The sequence below is a fragment of the Rhincodon typus genome, chromosome 4, assembly GCF_021869965.1.
Source record: "Rhincodon typus isolate 14 chromosome 4, sRhiTyp1.1, whole genome shotgun sequence".
Classification (NCBI taxonomy): Eukaryota; Metazoa; Chordata; class Chondrichthyes; order Orectolobiformes; family Rhincodontidae; genus Rhincodon; species Rhincodon typus.
The window spans coordinates 56276604-56299319 of record NC_063335.1 but is presented as its reverse complement, the minus strand read 5'-3'; the positions used below and the strand labels follow the sequence as shown (position 1 = coordinate 56299319).

General features: G+C 40.6%; 2 protein-coding genes across 3 annotated transcripts in view; both read right to left on the bottom strand.

Moving 5' to 3' along the window:
* Positions 1–21949, bottom strand: part of LOC109915281 (uncharacterized protein C18orf63) — a 55559-nt gene extending 33610 nt beyond the window's left edge. The window contains exons 1-6 of the mRNA XM_048595577.1: positions 21707–21949; positions 18357–18528; positions 15198–15270; positions 13682–13738; positions 7143–7254; positions 6104–6145 (exon numbers count right to left, since the gene is read on the bottom strand). Coding sequence (XP_048451534.1) covers positions 6104–6145; positions 7143–7254; positions 13682–13738; positions 15198–15270; positions 18357–18511 — 439 coding nt within the window. The 5' untranslated portion in view covers positions 18512–18528; positions 21707–21949. The remainder of the gene's footprint in view (positions 1–6103; positions 6146–7142; positions 7255–13681; positions 13739–15197; positions 15271–18356; positions 18529–21706) is intronic.
* Positions 1–22716, bottom strand: part of LOC109930435 (BAALC binder of MAP3K1 and KLF4) — a 442607-nt gene that overhangs the window by 353438 nt on the left and 66453 nt on the right. The gene's annotated exons all lie outside the window — the stretch shown is intronic.

The window sequence follows — 22716 nt, the reverse complement described above, 5'->3', positions numbered from 1 at the left end:
GCAGGCAGTCTGCCACGGTTCATCTCGACTTGTCTCATATAATCATCTGCTCTTGAGCTCACTAATTATGCAGTCAGCCTCCACTGTGACCAGCTCATACAATCATATAGCAGGAGCATGCAAAATGCTCGATGCTATTGCGACTTGGCAACCTTCACGTCAATGGGGTAATATTTAAACCCCAGCTCCACAGTGCTTCAGGCGATGCAAGCCACTACAAGGAACACTGTGGGGTAACCATTCGTCATCAGCAAATGGTGCAGAAAGGCCAGATTGCACATAGTGTCTCCAACAAGGATCTTGAGGTCCTGTTAGATGGTGTAGTTCAAAGAAGGACAGTGCTGTTCCCTCCAAAATGCCAAAAGAACCTACACCATCAGAACAGTCAGCTTGGACTGAGATAGAAATCTGGGCCAATGCAGTCTCCAGGGTCAAAACGCAAAACACAGCTGTGCTGAAAGAAGGTTAATGATCTTCTGTGGCCACAAACACAAGTCTATGCTACCTAATACTCACAGGGCCACCATTACTCACTGCTAACTCTGCCACTCACATACCTCTCACAAAGGCTTATGACCTACACTCTCACCATCCGACTCTTGCCCACCTCATCCTCCCCACTTTTCCTATACACAACACTCCCCACTCACTCACTGAGGGCATGTCACCGCCTCTCCTCTTAATGCATGAACAGTACTGCCTCTCGCGTCCACTTCCATCATACTTGCAGGAAATATCTCGTAACTGGGCCAAGACTGGCAGCATTGTGGCAAACATTAGGTTCCACATTTTATATGAGGAGAAGATACTAAAGGTGGGAACTCCAAGACTGCCATGTCCAACCAAGCAAGTGAGTTTCATCCAGCTGTCCCAGTAACTTCAGTGCTAACTTATTCTTGGAGATGGAGGCAGAGATCCAGCACACTTAAGTGTCTGCCAGATATATGCACAGATCTGCACTCCATCACTGTCACTGGTCAGTATCAGTAGGCTGAGAGGGGACAGCAAGGAACCTCAGCTTTACTCCAAGTGCCCTTCGCCTCAGGAAGGCAGTGTGGTGCCGGCAGTATGGTGCCAGCAGGCACCCAGACAGAGGATGAGCCATAAACAGGCCTCCCAGTATCTTCCTCTTGGGGTACTCCAGACATACATGGCCCCTTCACCCTCTTGTGTCTGTGATGCTAAGATCTGCAGAAGTTCAAGTCAAGAAGAGTGAGTCTGGCTGTGGGCACAATACTCAGGCTAGGGCACTCTAGACTCAAATGTCCTGGGGATATCCAGCCAAGTCTTCTCAGCCACAGGGCCAACCATACAGCTGGCTCCCTGCACGTGGACTTTGAAACTTCATTTCGATGTAGTTGAAGGGAAAGGAAGAAAAAGAAACATACTAAGGTGGCATGATCATTGTAAATTATCCCGAACTTTCGTAAATACATGTTCATTGATACTCTTTAATTGTCTGCTTTAATCACTTTGTAGCTTTCAGAACTACTGAAGTCACATTCATTTGACATTTGTGCATTCTTTTCAGACATCCCTAGAATGAAACCGATTGTAATGGACAAACATTACTTATCTCTAACAAGTTACTAAGTACTTGAGTGAGGATGCATCAGACATCACATATCCCTTAGCTATCAAGTTGATGATTGCAGCCAAGGCATGGCACTTGAGTAGGCAGCACTGAGGATACAAACAGTGTGCAGGGATTGTGACAGGGCGTGCCCTGCATTTATCATTCACAGATACACCCACCCTATGAGTGAGAGGTCAAAATCGGTAATGGTTCCATAAATCTCAGCAGACAATGTCACAATCCATCTTTCAGCTTCACAAGAGCAAACACTACCACTTAAAATGGGGAAGGTGTAAATTAAAAAGTTGGTATTTCCATTCTCTCTCGTAGATCAGTAGCCTGCTGACTAAAGCTGTATAAAGCACTATAACTCTTGGGTTAAACACTGTGCTACAGGACACTTAAGCATTTCAGTACCATTTATCAAACTACACAAACTGTGAAATGGTGGAGACCAACCAATGGGGGAAAAGTGAAAAGGAGGTGGCCCCAGGATATCTGGGGCACATCTCCAGAATCAGTAACTTATGATCACAGAGAAGCTGGGACACAGATGAAGGGGAAGATATTTCCCTTGATAAACTCTGTAGGTTGGTGACAGGGCACTGTCAAAACAGTTTATTGTGCCGTGCATCTGTGGGAAGAGAGCAACAACTTGACTGTCCTTCTTATGAGCGGGAGGTAGAGGTTTTAAAGTGGTTTAATCAGCAGAGAATAACATCTTTGAATTCCCAGAAACATTGTGACCAAAGATTGACAGAATGCCACCCAGGTCCCCAGTTGTTCCTTGGAATGAGCCACTGACATAAAAATTCAGGGTAGTTGGAACCTTGATGGGCGTTGAGAAGGGATCGCCAACCATTCCTTCTGAACATAAGGCATAATTTGGTGATAATGGTTTGGAAATCCTTAGTTTGTGCCTGCATTGTGTTTTCAACAGCTATAATTAATGTCGGCCAGTATATTCAGGTTCTATTCAACCTTCTTTGCCTCTCTTAGGGATCTTTAGCTGCTGGTTTATCCTCTGGAGGCTATGTAGTAGTCACTGGAGAGTCCTGTTTTTTGCTGGTCTTGGTGAACACACAGAACAGAAGAACCAATTTGGCCCATTAAGGCTGTACTGCCAAAAACATACTGCTCCTTATAGTACTCCAACTCTCCTGCAGTTGGCTCATAGCCTTGAATATTATGACATTGAAATGCTCTTCCAAGTACTTTTTAAAAAGGTTGTGTGGTTTCCTGTCTCAACTATCCTGCCAGGCAGTGCATTCCAGATCACCACCACCCTTTGGGTGAAAATGCTTTTCCTCAGATCCCCTCTAAACCTCCTGCCTTTCCCTTTAAAATGATACTCCTTGTTATTCACGCTTTGGCTAAGGGGAACAATTGCTTTCTATTCACCCTGTCTATGCTCCTCATTGTCTTATACACCTCTACCAGGTAACACCCCTTCTGCTCCAGAGAAAACAACCCCAGCTCATCCAGCCTCTCTTTATAGCTGAAATGCTCTATCTTAGGCAACATCTTGGTGAATATCCTTTGCACCATCTCCAATGCAATCACATCCATGCTGTAGTGTGGTGACCAGAACTGCACACATTACTCTAGCTGTGGCCTAACAGAAGTTCTGTATAGCTCCAACATAACCTCCTTGCTCTTATAATCTTTGACCTAAATTATGGCTTCTAAATTACCGTGTCCTACCACATTTAGGCATTTGTTGGCAAGCATCCCTGGATCGTACTTTTCCTGACTTCTTATCGTCTTGCCATTTATTCAGTATTCTCTTGTCTTGTTCCTTTTTCAAAGTGCATCACATCTATTAGGGTCCTCACTGTCAACCATCTGGTATTTGTGTCATTTGCAAACTTACTTATTATTCCCTCTGCATTCTCATGTACGTCATTTATGAACATCATAAACAACAAGGGATACAGCACTGATCCTTGTGGTATCCCAATGCACATCAGGCTCCAGTCACACAAACGGCCTCTATCGCCACCCTCTCTCGCCACTAAGCCAATTCTGGATCCAACTTGCTATGTTACCCTGAATTCCATGAGCTTCCACATTCTTTACCAGTTTCCCAGGCACCTCGTCAAAAGACTTGCTGAAATTCATATAAACTACATCAACTGCCCCTACCCTCATCCAAACACTTGGTGACATCCTTGAAAAATTCCACCAGATTTGTTAGGCATGATTTCCCTCTGACAGAGTCATGTCTACTATCAATCATTCCCTCTCTAAACAGAGATTGATTTTCTCTTTCAGTATTTCCTCCAGTAGTTTCCTTAACACTGTTAGACTCACTGGTCTATAGTTACCTATTTTATTCCTACCGTCCTTCTTGTAAAATAGAACCACATTTGCAGTTCTCCAGTCCTCTGTCACTGCCTCTGTGGCCAGAAATGATTTAAAAATTTGGGTTAGAGCTCTGTAATTTCTTCCCTCATCTCCCACAGCTGCCTGGAATATCACTCATCCGGACCAATGGATTTGTCCACTTCTTTGCCTCCCTCCACTTCAATCAGATCATTCCTACAGTGTAGTGGCTAGAACTGCTCCTGAACTCCAGCTGTTGCCTTTCCAAAATTCTGTACAGCTCTAACATGACCTCCTTGTTTTTATAATCTCTGCTACGACTGATAAAGGCAAGCATCCATATGTTTTCTTAACTACCCTATTAGACTGTCCTGCTTAATGTCCACATTTGCTGTCTTTCTTTGATGCTGTCTTCTCACAGACAACAACAACACCACTATATCCTCTGGCGCTAGCTTTATTTCACTTGAGTGATCACATAATTGGTGGGAATGTTAGAAATAGAAAAGCATTATCAGTAACGGTACCTCCACATCAATCACCATGAAATGGCAAATTATGGGCTCTTACAGCGCAGCACAGAGGCATCAACTTTGCAAGGAGGCTAATTTTATACCTAGGTAAAAGCCTTGGTAACTTTATGCAAGTAACATTTCAAAACCAAAGCGCAAATGCCATATTGGGCAAGTTAAGTTCAGAGATTTTTCCACTATTACACTAGATATGACACATTAGTTGCTGGCACATGCTGTATGTGCAACATTGATGTAGCCCGCAGTTATACATCAACATATTCGTTTCCTTGACTGTTCAGTACTCCCAAATGTGACAAGCTGCTGCCTCTTCCCGTGTTAAACAGCAAAGTTGTTGAGAGCTGGCAGCCTCAAAGTTAGTGCAAATTGAGTGAGTGCTAAGAAAGCAAGCTAAGAGACATATACAAGATCCTTTGTAGATATATGAGATGTGTGTGTTCCTGTATGCAAAGTGACCCAGCAAAAGCATTTAAGTCAAGAGCTGCAAAGTGCAGTCCTGAATTGGTGTGAGAATTGGTTGGAAAGCAGTCAATGGTGGTTGGCAATGCCCAGTTGTGTGGAAGAATAATCAAAGGTGACGGTGGAGCATGCAGGAAATAATGGTAATAGTGGAGTGGAAATAAATGAATGCTTCTCAGCATCAGGAATTTGATATTTTTCATTCTCGTTATATTTTTCCCAATATTTTTGCCATTACCAAAATCACTCAAGGCCTGTCTGAAGTTATGGAAAAAGTCTTATAACTCAAAATATTGTCGTATGATCCTACCTGTCGGTATTTAAAATATTGAATATCTTTTTTACAAGTTATCGGTCTCTTAGGAGATTGTAATAATTATTACCCAATTTTCTTTAGAACTGACCTTCATGGAGAGGAAAAAAATCAGACAAAGGGAATAGTGCATTGAATGTTACCGCACATTTTATTTCCTAACACAGTGAAGGTTCTATCTAAAATGTCTTAAGTGTCATTTCCTACCACTTAGCACAAGATATTCTTTTTGTAAAGATTTCTTTCCAAGGGCACATTACATGCCTGAAGTATATCTGAAGTGGTCTCTTTACAAATGTTTGCTCCACTGCCACCCTGGGTGCTTCTGACTGTTCTTCCACTGGAAAATGTACTTTATAAGTGACACACAGTTTCACTGGAGCCATTTATCATAACTATTCAAAAGTCTTTTCTGCTGTTCAAGCTGCTTTATACTTAATTACTTCACCAGCCAGCTTCTGCACATTTCCAAACCTGCACTGCATGTCTTAATTGGGGCTCTTGTAGTGCTTTAGTAGTGTCTCTACCTTTACGATAGGAGGCCCAGGTTCAAGTCTGACCTACTCCAGAGGCGTATTACAACATCTCTGTACAGATTGATTTGAAAATATCTACATGTTCTAATAAGCCACAAATGAGCTCACTGCACAATTTAATGGGGCATCAGTTTCAAAGATGACTGGTGGGTAGAGATTCTTTTCAGCAGTTTATATAGCCCTATAGAATTCTGGGTTTAACTTATTTCAATCTTGAGGTTTTAACAAATTTGATTTTTTTCAAATTTTACATGGATACAAGACATAAATATATAGCAACGTTCGACACTATCCATTCTGAGATTAGCCTGCAAATAATTTTTAGTTGTTCAAAAATTTCAATACCAACTATTTGACTCACCAACTGCATTCTGTTTTTCTGCTTTGCTCAAAAAGTCTTTCCCTTATTTACAAACAAAAAACAATTATTGCACTTAAATAGCATCAATATATTCTATAAAATGTGTTTTCTTGTCAACTGTTTTACTGAAAATTACTATCATCAATGCTTTTTGTTTTTGTTTATGATCACCACAATGGTATTTAAACATCAATTTTTCACAGATAAAAGTTAGTTTCTGAACAAAAGTAGACGTTCCATACAAATTTAGCCCTATTAATTTTATAATTCTGCTCTGCCCGAATATCTCAGAATCTATGATAAGTATAACTAATGTGACAAACAAAACAGCTTTCTTCCCTTCTTAAATTCATTTCACTGATAGAAACACATAATCAGTGATATGCATTTACATCCTGGAAAAATAAACTCTGTGTACAATTGGCAGATTGAACTCCAGTATTTTTTGAGTTACTCATATCTAAACATTACCTGTGGGCTTTTAAAGTTATTTTGAGTCATGTGGTTTAACATTCTCTACCAACAAAAATATGGAATAATATTTGCCTTTAGGGAAAAAATAAAAACATGAGGACGACTGTCATCAACAAGAGAAGAACATATACAATTTTTTTTTGGGTAATTTGATACAATTTGGAGGAATAACACATTACAAGTGCTATATTTTAATTGGATAAATTCAACTTTGAAGTCTAATTTTTTAAATTTTATTTTTTCATTTTTCTGATTTATACCAAAGATTTTGTATCTAAGAAGGTGCTGGAAATGGCGAATTTGTACACTTTTTTGCTGTACTCATGTATCCCTGTACATGAGCACGTGGCAATAAACCTAATTCTAAATCAGTATATCACATATCAGTGTGACAAATTAAAGCATTCTTAATAAGCTTATCAAAAAGCAACAGTATGTTTTCAAGAAATTTATTATAATTCTTTTTTTATTCAGGCTCTTCAAATTACTTCCAGTTCAATAAATTCAATATGAAGTGGGAAAGATTAAACAAATGTACCAAATAATTTAATGTCCTGATAATTACCATGAATCAGTAAGTGCCCTACTTTGTTCCAATTAGGAGCAAGCTTTGCCATCAGGCTATAGGACAGGCATGCTTGCAGGACAGTGGGAATCACTCTTTGTGGAATACCAATCTGTCATCAATGAGAAACAGTAATAAACATCTCAACAGAAATTGCAGTCAAAGTTTTCAAATGCAAATCACAATTCATCACAAAGTGTCGATTGCACTTGGAAGTTTAAGACAATTAAAACTTGCGAAGTTAATTAAATTGATTATTTTTAAAAACATTGATCTTACCATGTTTTCTTCCTTTTATCCCTGTCCTGAAGGCACTTGACAGAATGCAGGGATATGAGATCATAGAATCCTTACAGTGTGGAAACAGGCCCTTCGGCCCAACAAATCCACACCAACCCTCAAGAACGTCCCATCCAGACCCACCCCTGCTATTACCCACCTAATTTACACACCCCTGAACACTATGGGCAATTTAGCATGGCCAATCCACCTAGCCTGCACATCTTTGGACTGTGGGGGGAAACCCATGCAGACACGGAGAGAATGTGCACATTACATATGGACAGTTGCCCGAGGGTGGAATCGAACCTGGGTCCCTGGTGCTGTGAGGCAGCAGTGCTAACCACTGAGCCACCGTGCCGCCCCGCTGCCCTGCTGCCCCAAGGGTGCTTCCAAGCGTGTTGAAAAAGTTTCAGTACTTTGCCCAATCAACAAAACTTGAGCCTGTATAGGTCCTCTAACATTTAAAAAAAGTCCTAAGAAGTTTCATGTACAAGCATGTGAAAAACACGCAAAGCCAGAAAGAGATGAGGAATAATTGAGCAAAAATTCAGTTTAAGAGTTTGGGTAGAAGGAGTTTCTGAAAAATAGTGAGACAGAAAAATAGGCAAAGTGTCTAGAGGGTGGAATTCCAGACAGTAAGACCTAAGTGGCAGAAGGAATGAAAAAAATGAAAAAATGAGTTGAAAGGTTAGCAAAACATTTAGACAAAGAGAGAATTTAGGTCAGAGGATGGGGTATGGTCGGACAATGGATGGATTTAAACTTGAGGGTTCACAGATTGTAAAGACTGTATCAGTTTACTTATCAGTATTTTTGGTTGTGAAATGAAATGGGAAAAGGATGTTTTGAAAGTGAAGGATTGTTCAAGGATTGCTGCACTTTTTAAATGCAAGTAACTTCATACTCATTCTAAGTACTGTTTATACAACAGGTGGTTTGTGCAAGCAGTTGAAAGCCTCGTTACAGATGAGCTGGGGTCAGTGTACGAATTTAGACCAGTAATAAGTAGCTGATTGTTCTGCAGATTAGTGTCCAGTTATCAATGACAAAGGCCTCCTGCCTGCTGACAAGCGTGATTAGGTAGATAAACAGCTAGTAGTTATAAATGAGGTAGTAAGAACTGCCGATGCTGGAGTCAGAGATAACACAATGTGGAGCTGGAGGAGCACAGCAAGCCAGGCAGCATCAGAGGAGCAGGAAAGTTGATGTTTCGGGTCTGAACACTTCTTCAGAAATGGGGGAGGGGGAAAGGAGCTCCAAAATAAATAGAGAGGAGGGGTGGGGCTGGGAAAGGTAGGTAGGATGGTGATAGGCCAGTGCAGGTAGGGAGTGGTGGGGATTGGTCAGTGAGGTGGGAGGAGCAGATAGATGGGAGAGAAGATGGACAGGTTGTGTCAGGTCAAGGAGGCGGGAATGAGAGGGAGGGTTGGTCATGGGATGAGGCCAAGGGTGGGGAGATTTTGAAACTGGTACAGTCTACATTGAGACCATTCGGTTGTAGGCTCCCAAGGCAGAATATGAGGTGCTGCTCCTCCAGCTTCTGGGTGGTGTTGTTGTGACACTGGAGGAGGCCCAGGATGGACATGTTGCCCAGGAAGTGGGAGGGGGAGTTGAAATGGTTTGCAACTGGAAGGTGTTGTCGTTTGTCGTGAACAGAGCGCAGGTGCTCTACAAAGCATTCTCCGAGCCTCTGCTTGATCTCACTGATGTAGAGGATCCTCCAGTGTCAAAATGACGCCACTCGGAAACTGGGGGAAGCAGCACCTCATATTCCGCCTTGGGAGCCTACAACCCAATGGTCTCAATGTGCACTTTACCAGTTTCAAACTCTCCCCACCTCCCCCTTCCCCCCCCTCCGCCCCGGCCTCATCCCATGACCAATCCTCCCTCTCCTCCCTGCCTCCTTGACCTGACACAACGTGTCCATCTTCTCTCCCACCTCACTGACCAATCCCCACCACTGCCTACCTGCACTCAGTTATCACCATCACACCTACCTCCTCTCTCTATTTATTTCGGAGCTCGCTTCCCCCTCCTCCATTTCTGAAGAAGGATCCCAACCCTAAACGTCAACTTTCCTGCTCCTCTGATGCTGCAGGCCTGCAGTGCTTCTATTGTTATAAATGATTTAGGGAGAATTCATTGGACCTCCAGAAGGGAAGGAGCTGCTTTTGCTCTACAGTAAACATATCATCTGAAGTCTGAAGATACCCAGTTGCTTTCCCTTCATCAATTGCTACAGCTGTGACTTTTTATTAAAAAAACATTAGAGACCTTCATTATTGTACAGTCAGGCACCCTGTGCCTCCTGTAAACAAATGAAAGTTTCTGAAGAAAGAAGATGAAGAAATATCAATCTGATTAGCAGAGGTTTCATCTTGGCAAACCTGGAGGAAACAGAAAGTCCACTGAACTACCTTCCCAGTCTTTACCTCTGCTCATAAAATCCACGTTTTTTTTTAAATGTCTGTCTGCAGTGTACGTAGAGGAAGAGTTCTATAAGTGGGTTAGAGTTTTAACAAGTAGCATTTTGTGTTGATTCATCATAATTTAGGGGCGGCATGGTGGCTCAGTGGTTAGCACTGCTACCTCACAGCGCCAGTGACCGGGTTCAATCCCACCAACAGGTGACTGTCTGTGTGGAGTTTGCACATTCTCCCCGTGTTTGCATGGGTTTCCTCTGGGTGCTCCGGTTTCAACCCACAGTCCAAAGATACGCAGGCTAGGTAGATTGGCCATGCTGAATTGTCCATAGTGTTCAGTGATATGTAGATTTGGTGGGTTACAGGAAGATGGGTCTGGGTGGGATGCTTAGAGGATCGGTGTGGACTTGTTGGGCCAAAGGGCCTGTTTCCACACTGTAGGGATTCTGTGATAATTAAAATCTATTTGTCTGTAATAAATAGCAATTCTTGTCAAGTATGGAAACTTGGCCTATGCTTTCTGTCAATCAGGGTCTGAAAGAAAGGTAAATTGTGGATTCTTTGCACTTTGTAAAATCTTTTAACTTGTGATGACTCGGGGACTATCAGGGCTTCACTCCAGCGCACTACTCCAGTGTGACATAACAAGATGGGAAGCCAATTGCGGTTAAGTGTAGTGACTGTAATGAGGTCAGCCAGGTGGACCTCGTAAATGAGTTCCCTGGTTGGGGCTGTTAATCTGGTACAATCAGGGAACCCTGGCTGATAGATAAGAACAGGAGTGTCAGACATCTGTACACTGAGTGCTGGCTCTAAGGGAGCTGGATCAGTGTCAAGGACTCTCCATGTGTAAATAAAGGGTAACTTGTGACATGATACCGGCCTCTCTGGAGTTATTTTGGTAAAGATTGGGTAGTGGTACATTTCTAGAACAGGCCAATTTATGTGCTGTGAATTTTAGACAGAACAGAACAAGTGATGGTTGAGATTAGATGTCTGGAAAGACCCAGTGGAGAAAGTCCAGATGTGAAAAGTATTAAATAGGAGCCTTGAGACTGTATCATAGAATCACTACAGTGCAGAAGGAGGCTATGCTGAGATGAAACCTCTGCTAATCAAATTGATACTTCATCTTCTTTCTTCGGAAACTTTTTTTTAAAAACAGGAGGCACAGGGTGACTGACTCTACAATTATGAACGTCTCTAACTTTTTTATAAGAAGTCACAGCTGTAGCAACTGAAGAGAAAACAACTGGGTATCTTCATACTTCAAATGATATGTTTACTGCACTAACTCTCCGAACAGCATCCCACCCAGCTCCATCCCCCTGCAGTATCCCTTAGCCCCACATTTGCCCTGGCTGATCCACCTAGCCTACACATCTCTGGACACCAAGGGATAATTGCAGAATAGCCAATCCACCTAGGCTGCATACCTTTGGACTATGGGAGGAAGCCCTACACAGACACGGAGAACGTGCAAACTCCACACAGACAGTCACCCAAGGCTGGAATTGAACCTGGGTCCCTGATGCTGTGAGGCAGCAGTGCTAACCACTGAGCTACTGTGCCACCTCCTTATCAGTAAACTGGTCACTGGGTATTCTACAGCCTAGTTCACTGCTATTTTAACCTATTGTTCACATTAAATGTAATCTTCAGCACTTAACTAATTTTGCTCAATTACGGTCAACTACAACACCATGATTACTACACCAGATGACAGCAACTAGCACAAGAAGACACCTCTTCTTCCTCAGTCAGCTCAGGAAATTTGGCATGTCCATAAGATCCCGCACCGACTTCTACAGATGCACCATTGAAAGCATACTGTCTGGGTGCATAACGGCCTGGTATGGCAACTGCTCTGCCCAAGAATGTGAGAAACTACAGAAGGTGGCGTACACAGCGCAGACCATCACAGAAGCCAACCTTCCATCCGTGGACTCTACTTACATGGTTCGCTACCATGGAAAGGCGGCCAACATTATCAAAGACTTATTGCACCCTGGTAATGACCTCCTACAACCTCTTCTGTCAGACAGAAGTTACAGAAGCCTGAACACATGCACAAGCAGGTTCAGGAACAGCTTCTTTCTGGCCATTATCAGACTGTTGAATGGACTCTAACCTCAAATAATGTAACTTACAATGTAACTTGTATGCCTCTAAGTCTTTTTGATCTGTACATTCTTTGCTTGCTGTGATCAGCCTGTACCACTCCTAAACAAAGCTTTTCACTGTATTTCGGTACACGTGACAATAAAATCAATCAATCAAAGGTATTCACCAAATACTGTTGCTGAACCACAGCATAATATTTACATCTTGTATTTTAATATTGTTAGTTCAATTTATGTAACAGGTGGTTTAATGACCAAGAACATTTTTATTTCAAGTCAATCCCATTTCAGATTATTTTATAGTGCATCACTTCAAGTTGTTCTTATAAAAGTGGTTTTGAAATAAGAGTACTCTCATTCATTGCTGGAACTTGATTCAAACCTAACTTACAATGATGAATGCAACTGCCTTCACTCTGTGAGGTCTATTTGTTCAACTTAAAATGAATTTCAACCCAAATCATTTTGGGAGAGTCCATAAAAACACACAGAATGCATAAAAGCAGAGTTAATAATGATTTCTGAAATGATTTCAAGTACATTATTACTGCTGTGAAATATTACAATGGTGCAGTGGAGTTTTCATGTGAAGGAAAAGGGATCTATATATTTAAGTAGCATTATGCCAGATTTGACAATGCATATCAATAACATTGGGTCTCCAGTACTGAAATCTTACACATTGAATAGCAAAAATATAATTATTTACTAAGGTCAGTTTGAAAGAAAATTGTATTTAAGACTTCTGAAAGAACAATAACTATCAATTTTGATGTTATAAAACAATTGAAATCTATTTATTTACATTTCTGAAATTAAGTTCAACTTAATTATGACTAATAAGGAACAAAGCTGGTAGAGTATCTCTGTAGTAGTTATCCTATTTCATATACAAAGTAAACTTAACTTTACTCAGCACTTTTCTTGTTGTCATTACAAGGGTGTATGTGTATACAAATCTTTTCCTATGTGACATGTAATGCACAACTGGTAAAAATAGATGCAAAGCAACAAAACCTTAAGACCTACTGATGAACCTAATAAACATTGAGACTTTCATATAACAAATATGCACTTGGAGAATACAGCACACTGATAGGTAAAGGCAAGTGCCATGTGGCTGGTAAGTACTATAGTCATAAGAAAACTAGGTCGAACACATTAAAGTGTCTTAATTTTCCAATGTTCACCTATATTGATACTTGTCCACACTATACATCTCACGCTTATTTTAAATTCCTTTCTACTTGAAAATAATTCCCTCAATGTGAAATCATGGGACATTTGTGGAGATTTTTACACTGAAGTTGTGATTTAATTGTGCTATGATCCTTTTGAAGTTAGTGGAACAATCAGACTTGGGTTTGTGTTCGTGTTCAGATTCCTGATTATAATCAGGAGGAATATTATCAAGTCCTGAACAGAAAAAAAAAGAAACGGGAAAACTGATTTATAGTGCTCAGCTCAAATAAAAAGGAGAGTAACAGAGGGCAACAAGAGAGAAACATACTAAGAAAGCATTTCAGGAAAGCGTGTGTAACTTTTGACAGACTAAAGGACTTAAAACATGTGCACTAAAATTTGAGAATAAATATGCTCAATGCATCCAAAATTTCTCAAACGCTACCAGTAAATTAACAACTACACATACCATATTGTTAAAAATCTGATTACATTTCACCAATAACATCTGTTCTCTTCAGCAATTTACCTTTCCTCCCTGTTTTTGAACGTATGCCTGAATGTTTCCCGTCTTATAAAAAAGTATCTGAAAAATAAATCCATCTTTCAGCAAACTTTTGGGTAGATGTTGTTTCTATATCAATGTTGATGATAAGAACTTGCATGAAACTGTGCACTTTGAAAAGCATAGGTTATGGATGCCAAATAAATATTCAATATCAATTAGAGTTTCCCTTTCTCAACTTCCCTGGCCTAGGCACCTGTTAGTTAAGCACCTTTCAACATGCTTCATATTTGTGTCTTTAGCCTTATGTTAGACTTTTCACATGCATATTTTCTAAAATGCAGCTTTTTCAGTAATTTACAAAAGTACTAGTTATTTTATTATACTTACTTAAGTTCCATGCCAAACATCAAAAGTAGTTTAAAATTGGACTCTGCCTGCAAGTGACTGCAAATAAAGTCAAATATGCATTAAGAAGCCTGCCAGCAGCAGCCAAGGCTGAAATGTGATCAGCTCAGACTTGATCACATTGAGCAGAGAGGCACTGCAGAACCAGATTAATGGCAAATTAGTAAATGGGAGGAGAGCTTGGCGCTGAATATGATATCAAAAGATATTGTTAAAGCATCTTTACCTGCATAAACTGAACTACTAAAGATATTATCATCAAAATAATTTATATCAAATGAAAATAATGGAGATAATAGAAAGATCCCAATACTCCTTGGATAGGATGAGTTCAATTTATGAGGTAATTGTATTTGCAGGTAGGTAAAGCACAGATGGGAATGGGGGATTCGTCCAAGGTCAGTAGTACCCTGGCTTCAACTGGGATACAATATATAACCACAACTTGTATGGTTGCTGCATCTGTCAGGTTGGATGGGTGGGGTGCTGTGAGGAGATAGACAGCTGCAGGCTTATATAAATAGGTTGGATGGTGACCTAGGGAATACAAGAACAAGGTCTGTATGGTGAACTGATAGAAAATACTAGTTTGTTCTTAGTTGGAGTCGTGGGCATTGCACTTTATGGAGGGTGTAGACACTAGACAGAATGCAGAAGAGGTTTATGATAATGGTTCCAGGCATGAGGAATTTCATTTATGAAGACATAATAAAAGATGATACTGTTTTCCTTGAAGAAGTGAATGCAGAGAGGAAATCTGATTGAAAAATTCAAAATCATGATGAATCTGGACAGAGTAAATTGGAGAAAACGTTCCCAACTCACGAAAGGATTGAGAACGAGAGGACACTGATTTCAAATAATTAGTAAAAGCAGCAAAAATGGAAGAAAATATTTTCCATGCAGTGAATGGCTAGGGTATAGAACACATGGAGTGAGAGGTGGAGGTAGGTTCAACCAAGAAATACAAAAGGGGTGGTTCTTTGAAAAAGAACATATGTGCAGGGATGTTAACTTTCATGTACATTTTAATCATGCTTACATAGCTGCTTAAACCATGCCTGTTGCATTAAATACTCATATGCAATCCTTAAGAATTCATGAACAATAATATACTAAAATTTATACTTACTGACATTATCATGAGAATTTCTTTATATTCTCCTGGGGCAGCAAGGACTTCTGGATATTGAAATAGCAGTTCCCTGTGATGTTGAAAAGGAACTTAATTTTTTGGGCATCTTGTCACTATTTAACAGAAGGGGGCAGGTTAAAAGAATGTATATTTTTTATCCAATTAAGTGTGAACAAGTGATATTCTTGCATTTCAGTGTCCTCTTTGCAAAAGACTACCAGAGTTTTCAATTAATAAAACATCCAAAGTATGGTAATAACAATAATAGTGATCCACAAAGTAATTAACTTGAAACAAACTGTATGAAATTGCAACATAAACGGGGAACAGTGTGGAGTCATGGAAATCTTTAAAACAAAATCTAGACATTGCTCTTACACTTTAAATACACATGCATTTTCCCAACATCAGCCTAATCAGGAAATGTAAAATGCCCATATTGATCTGTTCTAACAGCAGTAGAGACAAATCTTTTTATGAAACTTTTGTGATCTATTGCCAGAGTAACTTTCGGTTTATATCTGACAGAGAATTTACGAGATGTGAATGTAAACAAGAATGGGGGGTGGAGTGGAGGGGCTAGCATCAGGATGGTATGTGCGAGTAAGACTAGTGTGGCTCCCAGAATCAGAATAATAACAAAAAAAAACTAAAAGCGCTGTTTGATCATTTGAGAGGAGCGTTAGGCTACAATCCTGAGTCAAAATTACATTGGGAAGAAATAGTATGGTGAAGTTGTTGGTAGAACAGTAAACCAAAAATAAAGGTAAAGCTTTGGGGTCTGAGTTCTCATCTAATCAAGGAAGATGACAGAATTTGAATTCTTTTCTAAAGAATTCTTTTTTAAAAATCACAAAGTCATCGTTATTTGTCATAATGCTTAGTTCACAAATGTCCACTAGGAAGGGAAAACTGCCATTCTTGCCTGGTCTGGTCTACATGTGACTCCATATTCTTAACAATGTAGGGGACCCTCAAAAATGGCCTAGCTAGCTGGTTGTACCTACCAGCTAAAAAGTCTTTAAAAAAATGAATGAAATCAGATGGATCACCAGCATGGACTTGTGTTTGGGAAACAACAACAGCAAACTCAGCCTTGTCAACCCGGCAAAGCCTTTCTTTCTAACATCTGGGTCGACTGCCAAAATTTGGACAGCGGTTTCACAGACTAGTCGAGCAATAGCCTGCAAGTCATTGTCATGGAATCATTCATTAGACAAACTCACAGACAACACCAACAACATCCCTGAGCATGTCTTGTAATGGGTACACAGTCAGGAGCTGGCAGCCCTGGGAGCTCTCAACATTGACCCATGAAATTTCAAGGCATATGGACAAGGAAACCTCCTGCTAATTACTTTGTATCCACCCCATCTCAGCTGATGAATCAGTACTCCTCCATGCTGACCATAAGATACATGAACAGAATTAATCCATTTAGTTCATTAAGTCTGCTCCATTATTCAATCATGGCCGAGATTTCTTAGCCCTATTCTGCTTTTTCCCTGTAACCTTTGATCTCCTTACTAATCAAGAACCTGTCTGTTTTAAATACACTCAATGACTTTGCTTTCACAGCCTTCTGCAACAATGTGTTTCAGCTTCACCATTCTCGAGCTGAAGAAATTCCTCACCTCAGTCCAAAAGGGTCAACCCTTCATTCTGAGGCTGTGCACTCAAGTCTGTTCACTAGTGGAAACATCTTCTACACGTCCACTCTATCCAGGCGTCTCAGTAGTCTATAAGTTTCAATCAGATACCCCCTCGTCCTCTATAACTCCTCATATGACAAGTCTTTCATTCTCGAGAGCATTCTTGTAACACCCCTCTGGACCCCTCCAATGCCGGCACATCCTTCTTTAGATACAGTGATACAAAACTGTTACAATGTACCAAATGAAGTCTGACCTGAGCCTTATACAGCCACAGAAATACATTTCTGCTCTTATATTCTAGCCCTCTCGAAATGATGCTAACGTTGCTTTTGCCTTCCCGACTGCCAACTGAACCTGACGTTAATCTTAAGAGAATCTTGAGCTGGGACTCCCAAGTCCCTTTGTGCTTCAGATTTCTGAAGCCTTTCCCAATTCATAAAATAGTCTACACTTCTATTCTTCCTACCAAAGTGTATAACCTCACACTTTCCCACATGTAGTCCATCTGCCACTTCTTTGCCCACACTGCTAGCTTGTACAAGTTCTTTTGCAGCATCCTTGCCTGCTCAACACTGCCTGTCATCTACAAACATATCAACAATAAATGAATACAAATTGGAGGGCACAGTGAAGGTAGCAAGGACACAGAACATACGCTGACTTCAATGTCCGCCACCCACAGTGTATCACTACTAATTAAGCCCTGAAGGACAATCTGCTAGACTGGCCAGCAACAAAGTCTTGTTATCACCAATTGAGCTGCTGCAGATACGTCTGTCCATGACAGTACTGGTTGAGTTACTAGTGTACATAAAGTCCTGTCTTCACAACGGAGATACTAGCCATGTGTTCGTCATTAACACCCTGCTAACTGTGGTAGATGAGGGACAGATTTAACAGCTCAAATGTCAGCATCCGTGAGCTGCTGTGGAACAGCAACAACAGCAGAAGTGTATTTAAACAGTCTGTAGCCTTGTGGCCCAGCATATCCCTTACACTACCATTACCAGGAGTTCAATGAGAAGTGACGAACAGCATGCAAGGAGCAACACAGGCACACAAAGAGGTGAACCCTTGATAAAGACATAGAGGACTATGTGCAAGCCAAGGAACAGAAGCAACATGCAACAGATAGTACTAAGCAAGCCCACAGCCAATGAATCAGATTGAAGTTCTGCAGTCCTGTTATGAATGATAGTGGACAATTAAAGAACTAACAAGAGGAGGCTTCACAAATATTCATATCCTCAGTGATAATGCCTAGCACATCAGTGCAAAAGACAAAGATATGAAGCATTTATAACCACTTTACGCCAGAATTGTTGAGTGGGTGATCCATCTTACCCTTCTCTGACTTTAATATCCATGTGCACCTAAATCTATTCCACATGAATTTCAGCCTATATTTAACACAAAAATAGATATCTATATGACTGGAGCATTAAGTAGTGATAGAAGGATAAACTTTACTTTTTTTTTTCTAATGAGTGGTTTATATTACCTGCAAGTTAAAAACTGTAAATTTCTTGCATCAACATCATGACAGTTCAATTTGACTGTTACGCCACACAATTTCCGAAGGTCAGGAAGACTAATGAAGAACAAAGACTGAAAATTTTCCTTCATCTTTTCAGGTACCGAATGTGACCTGTCCATGCAAAACAACTGTAGAACTGTAGAAATATTATTAAAATTGTTAATGTGATATGGGCTCATGTTAATATACAAAAGATCCAATGAGCTTCAGAGATCATGAAGTGTGGAGCTGGAGGAACACAGCAGGCCAGGCAGCATGAGAGGAGCTGGAAAGTTGATGTTTTGAGTCGGGACCCTTCTTCAGAAAATGAGCTTCAGAGGAATGAAGAAGTCAAAAATGGAAACAGGAATGAAGTTAGAGGGATCTTGGCAGAAGAGGTGGACAATAAGGAGGAATCTAAAGTCGGGAAATGGAGAGGTGAACAATAAGGGGGGAACTGAAGTGAGGAAATGGAAGAACAGAGGCAAAGAGAAAGTAAAAACAAAATGAGAAACTAGAGCTAGAAGCAGTTAACAATGTAAGCAAGGTGAAAAATCATGGAAGAATTTAAAGATAAACACGTCAGTTTTAAATTTTAGGTTTAAGCAAACAGAACTTGGTGCAGGGTGGGAAAAAGCAGCGTTTTGGATGAGATGAAGTTTGTGCAGAGAAGCTGGACAGCAGCCATTAGAGTGCGGGTGTAGTGAAGTCTGGAGGTGAAAAAACTTTAGGTAAATGTTTCAGCAGCACATGGACTAGTGGAAAGTCAAACAATGTTACAGAGGAGGAAATGAGCAGGCTAATCAGAGAGGATACAGGGACAGAAACTTAGCTTGAGGTTGAAGAGGATTTTCAGACCAGTTTGGTGTCTAAGAGTGACCAGAAGATTTGAAAGAATCAGCACCTCTACCGCAAGTTATAAACAATAGCTTCATCCTACCGAAAGATATTAGGCTTATTCAAAACCGGGAATCAGACAAAAAAAAAAATGTGACTGGTCTCACATTTCCCATCAAATATCAGTCCCAACATTGACAGCTCTGCTAAATAACATGGATTTTATTAAATGTACTATTTATTTTATAATAACACAGGCAGCTACTGCAGGAAAATAAACCCAACTCTAAGGCAAATGTTTGATCATGATGCTTGAAATTATATAATTTTTCATCAGATTTTTGCTTGTAATTCCCAGCCTACATGAAAATAAGTTCCTTTAGCTGGACTGGTTAAATCCACATTGATCATCACTTCCATCCAGAGACATATTTATATTGTACAGTTATAATATCTGTAACATACACCCCTTTCCAGATTCCCAAGCATTGTGCCATATGAAGGAAAAAGGTCTCAACAGTGTCTGTGCAGTTGAACATCTGTCAAGTTCATCAAAAGTACAACATCAGCTCCATGACAGATCAAGGCCTAATTAATCTGGCTGGATGTTGACTCCGAGATTCGGCTCCACTCATACCCAGCAACAGTCCAAATAAATACCTGCTCTTCCCAACTTGTTATTTACACAACCTATGACACTAGCTGAAAGCTGGTATAGTGCACTTCCGGATAGGCAAAACCCCTTACATTGGTAGGCTGCATTTTGCTGGAACATTTATGACTTTTGTTCAGGATCACTCACTCATGCCATAATACAAATACTGAACCCAGTTATCTCCTAAAAGTTAGAAATTTAATTGTTTACGAAGTTGAGTCGGGGTGGTCTTCAAGTATTTACAGTCATAATGTGCAAGAGGTCCATGCCAGACAATATCTCCTTGACGCCACGCTCATCCCTGCAACATCTGGATAATAAGGATACCCATGTCAGGTTTCTACAGCTCTGCCTTCAACACTATAATTCCAACTAAATTAAATTAATCTCCAAACTTCAAGACCTAGGTCATTGCTTCACCCTCTGCAACTGGATCCTTGACTTCCTGACCCACAGGCCACAATCAGTGAAGATAGGCAACAGCACCTCTTCCACGACAATCCTCAACATCGGCACTGCACGTGGAGATGTACTCAGTCCCTTACTGTACTCCCTGTACACTTATGACTGCGTCACCAAATTTCATCCAAACTCCATCAGCAAGTTTGCTGACAACACCACCGTTCTAGGCTGGATATCAAACAATTTCGAGACAGAATGCAGGAAAGAGATAAAGTGCTTAGTGGTGAGGTGTAAAGATAACAATCTCTCCCTCAACATCAGCAAAATTGAAAAGATGATCATCAACTTTAGGAAGGAGGAGGGCATGCCCCTGTCTACATCAATGGAGTTGAGCATCAAGTTCCTAGGAGTGACAATAACCAACAAGAAGGCACAACAAATCTTCTTCTTCCTCAGGCGGCTAAGGAAATTTGGCTTGTCCATAAAGATTCGCACCAACTTTTATAGAAAACCATAGAAAACATTTTACCTGGACACATCACAGCTTGATACAGCAACTGCTCTGCCCAGGATCATAAGAAACTACAAAGAGTTGTGAACACAGCCCAGTTCATTGTGCAAGCCAACCTTCCATCTATAATTCTCACTGCCTCGGAATGGCAGCCAACATCAAAGACCCCTCCCACCCTGGTTATAATCTTTTCTGACCTCATCTGTCAGGCAGAAGACACAAAAGCTTAAACACATGTACCAACACGTTCAAGAACAGCTTCTTCGCCACTCTTATTAGACTTCAGAATGGACCTCTGAAATTTCAAATCTAATGTCGATCTTGCTTCTGTGCACCTTCTTTAAAGCTATAACTTTGTATTCCTTGCTGTGTTCAACCGCCCAAGATCTTTGTATGTTATGATCTGTCTGTACAGCATGCAAAACAAAACTTTTCGTTGTACCTAAGTACATGTGACAATAATAAATCAAATCAAATCAAACCAGCTGACGAAAGCGGGTTCGACGTATTCTTCAGCATGTTTGTAAAGGTTTCAAAAAGTGGCCAGATTTGCATTACACGTAGCATCAAACGGCACAAACCTCATCTTTAGTAAATCACGAAGTGGATTTAAATAGCCAGTTAGAAAAGAAAAACTTGCATTAACATTGCACCTATCAAAGCCTCTAAAAACACATGATTTCGTCAAATACATTTCAGAACTGTTGCAACACAATAACCCAAACACACAAGAACGCACAAACAGCAATATTATCAGGACAGGGTGATTTTGTTGTTTTGGGATGTTGTCTGAGGCATAAATATTGGCCTGAGATAAGAAAATGAGAGGAAGCAAACAGCAGTAACTCCCTTGCTCGTCTTCCAAATGATTTTTTGGTTTAATATGGCCAGTCAAGAAATAACGTGAAGCTTAGATAATTTTGTTCCAACCTTGCAGCAGCCCAAGTGAACGGGCCTCAGAAGTTGATCCTACCACCAACAACTACACAAGAACAACCTGATCGCTCAACTGGAACCAAATCTGTCCTGAAGCAAAATCGGAATAGAAAAATAAATTTGCTGAGGCACACGTGAAATAGTGCACTGTGATCTTCAGGTTTTCCCCCCTGGGTACTTCGCCGCAGACTCAAAACAAATTTTCTCCTTCTCTCTCGCGCTGTAAATGGCGCCAAGTAGAATCGATCATCGATCCTGGCGTTTATTAACAACACGCGTGCGCGCTTGCGCAAAGCGCATGCGTCACTCACACTGCACGCGCTCACACCTCTCCCATCCCCTTCCTAATCACTGTTCCCATAGTGCACAGTGACGCATAGTGCAGATAGAGGATTGTCTTTGCCATGGTGTACTATGGGAAATAAGTGGCTTCATGAGCATTTAAAATTGTCCTACTCCCCAGACCCGAATAGGTGAGTATAATAGCGATATCACAAGCGAAGTTTCATCCCTGCCCCACCTTCGAGTTTACAGGCTCCATGCTCAATGTACAGTCAGAACTACAATACTAATCGTCGCGCATAAATTTATCATTGTTTTACTAAGAGCCTTTTTAGGCTGAAGACGAAGTTAAAACCTGAAAGGTAAACTCTACGTCTTCACGGATGTTGCTTGTTCTGTTGAGTATTTCCAGCATTTTTCTCATTTCAGGTTTTCAGTTTCTGCAATATTTTACTTTTGCGTTATCACTAAGTTTAAAATAATTATCCCTAAATTTTAAAGATTTACAAATCAGCGATAGGTGAGATTTGAGGTGGACAGATGTATGTCTTTCGTCAGGAAGAACCACTCTTAATAGAGTGGTAGTAGCGGGAATCCTCAAGACGTTTAAGAATTATTTAGATTAACAATTGAAATGCATAGGAGGCCCAAGTCAACTGCTGGAAAATCAAATTAGAAAAGATGGATGTTTGATGACTGGCCTGGACACAATAAGCCACAAC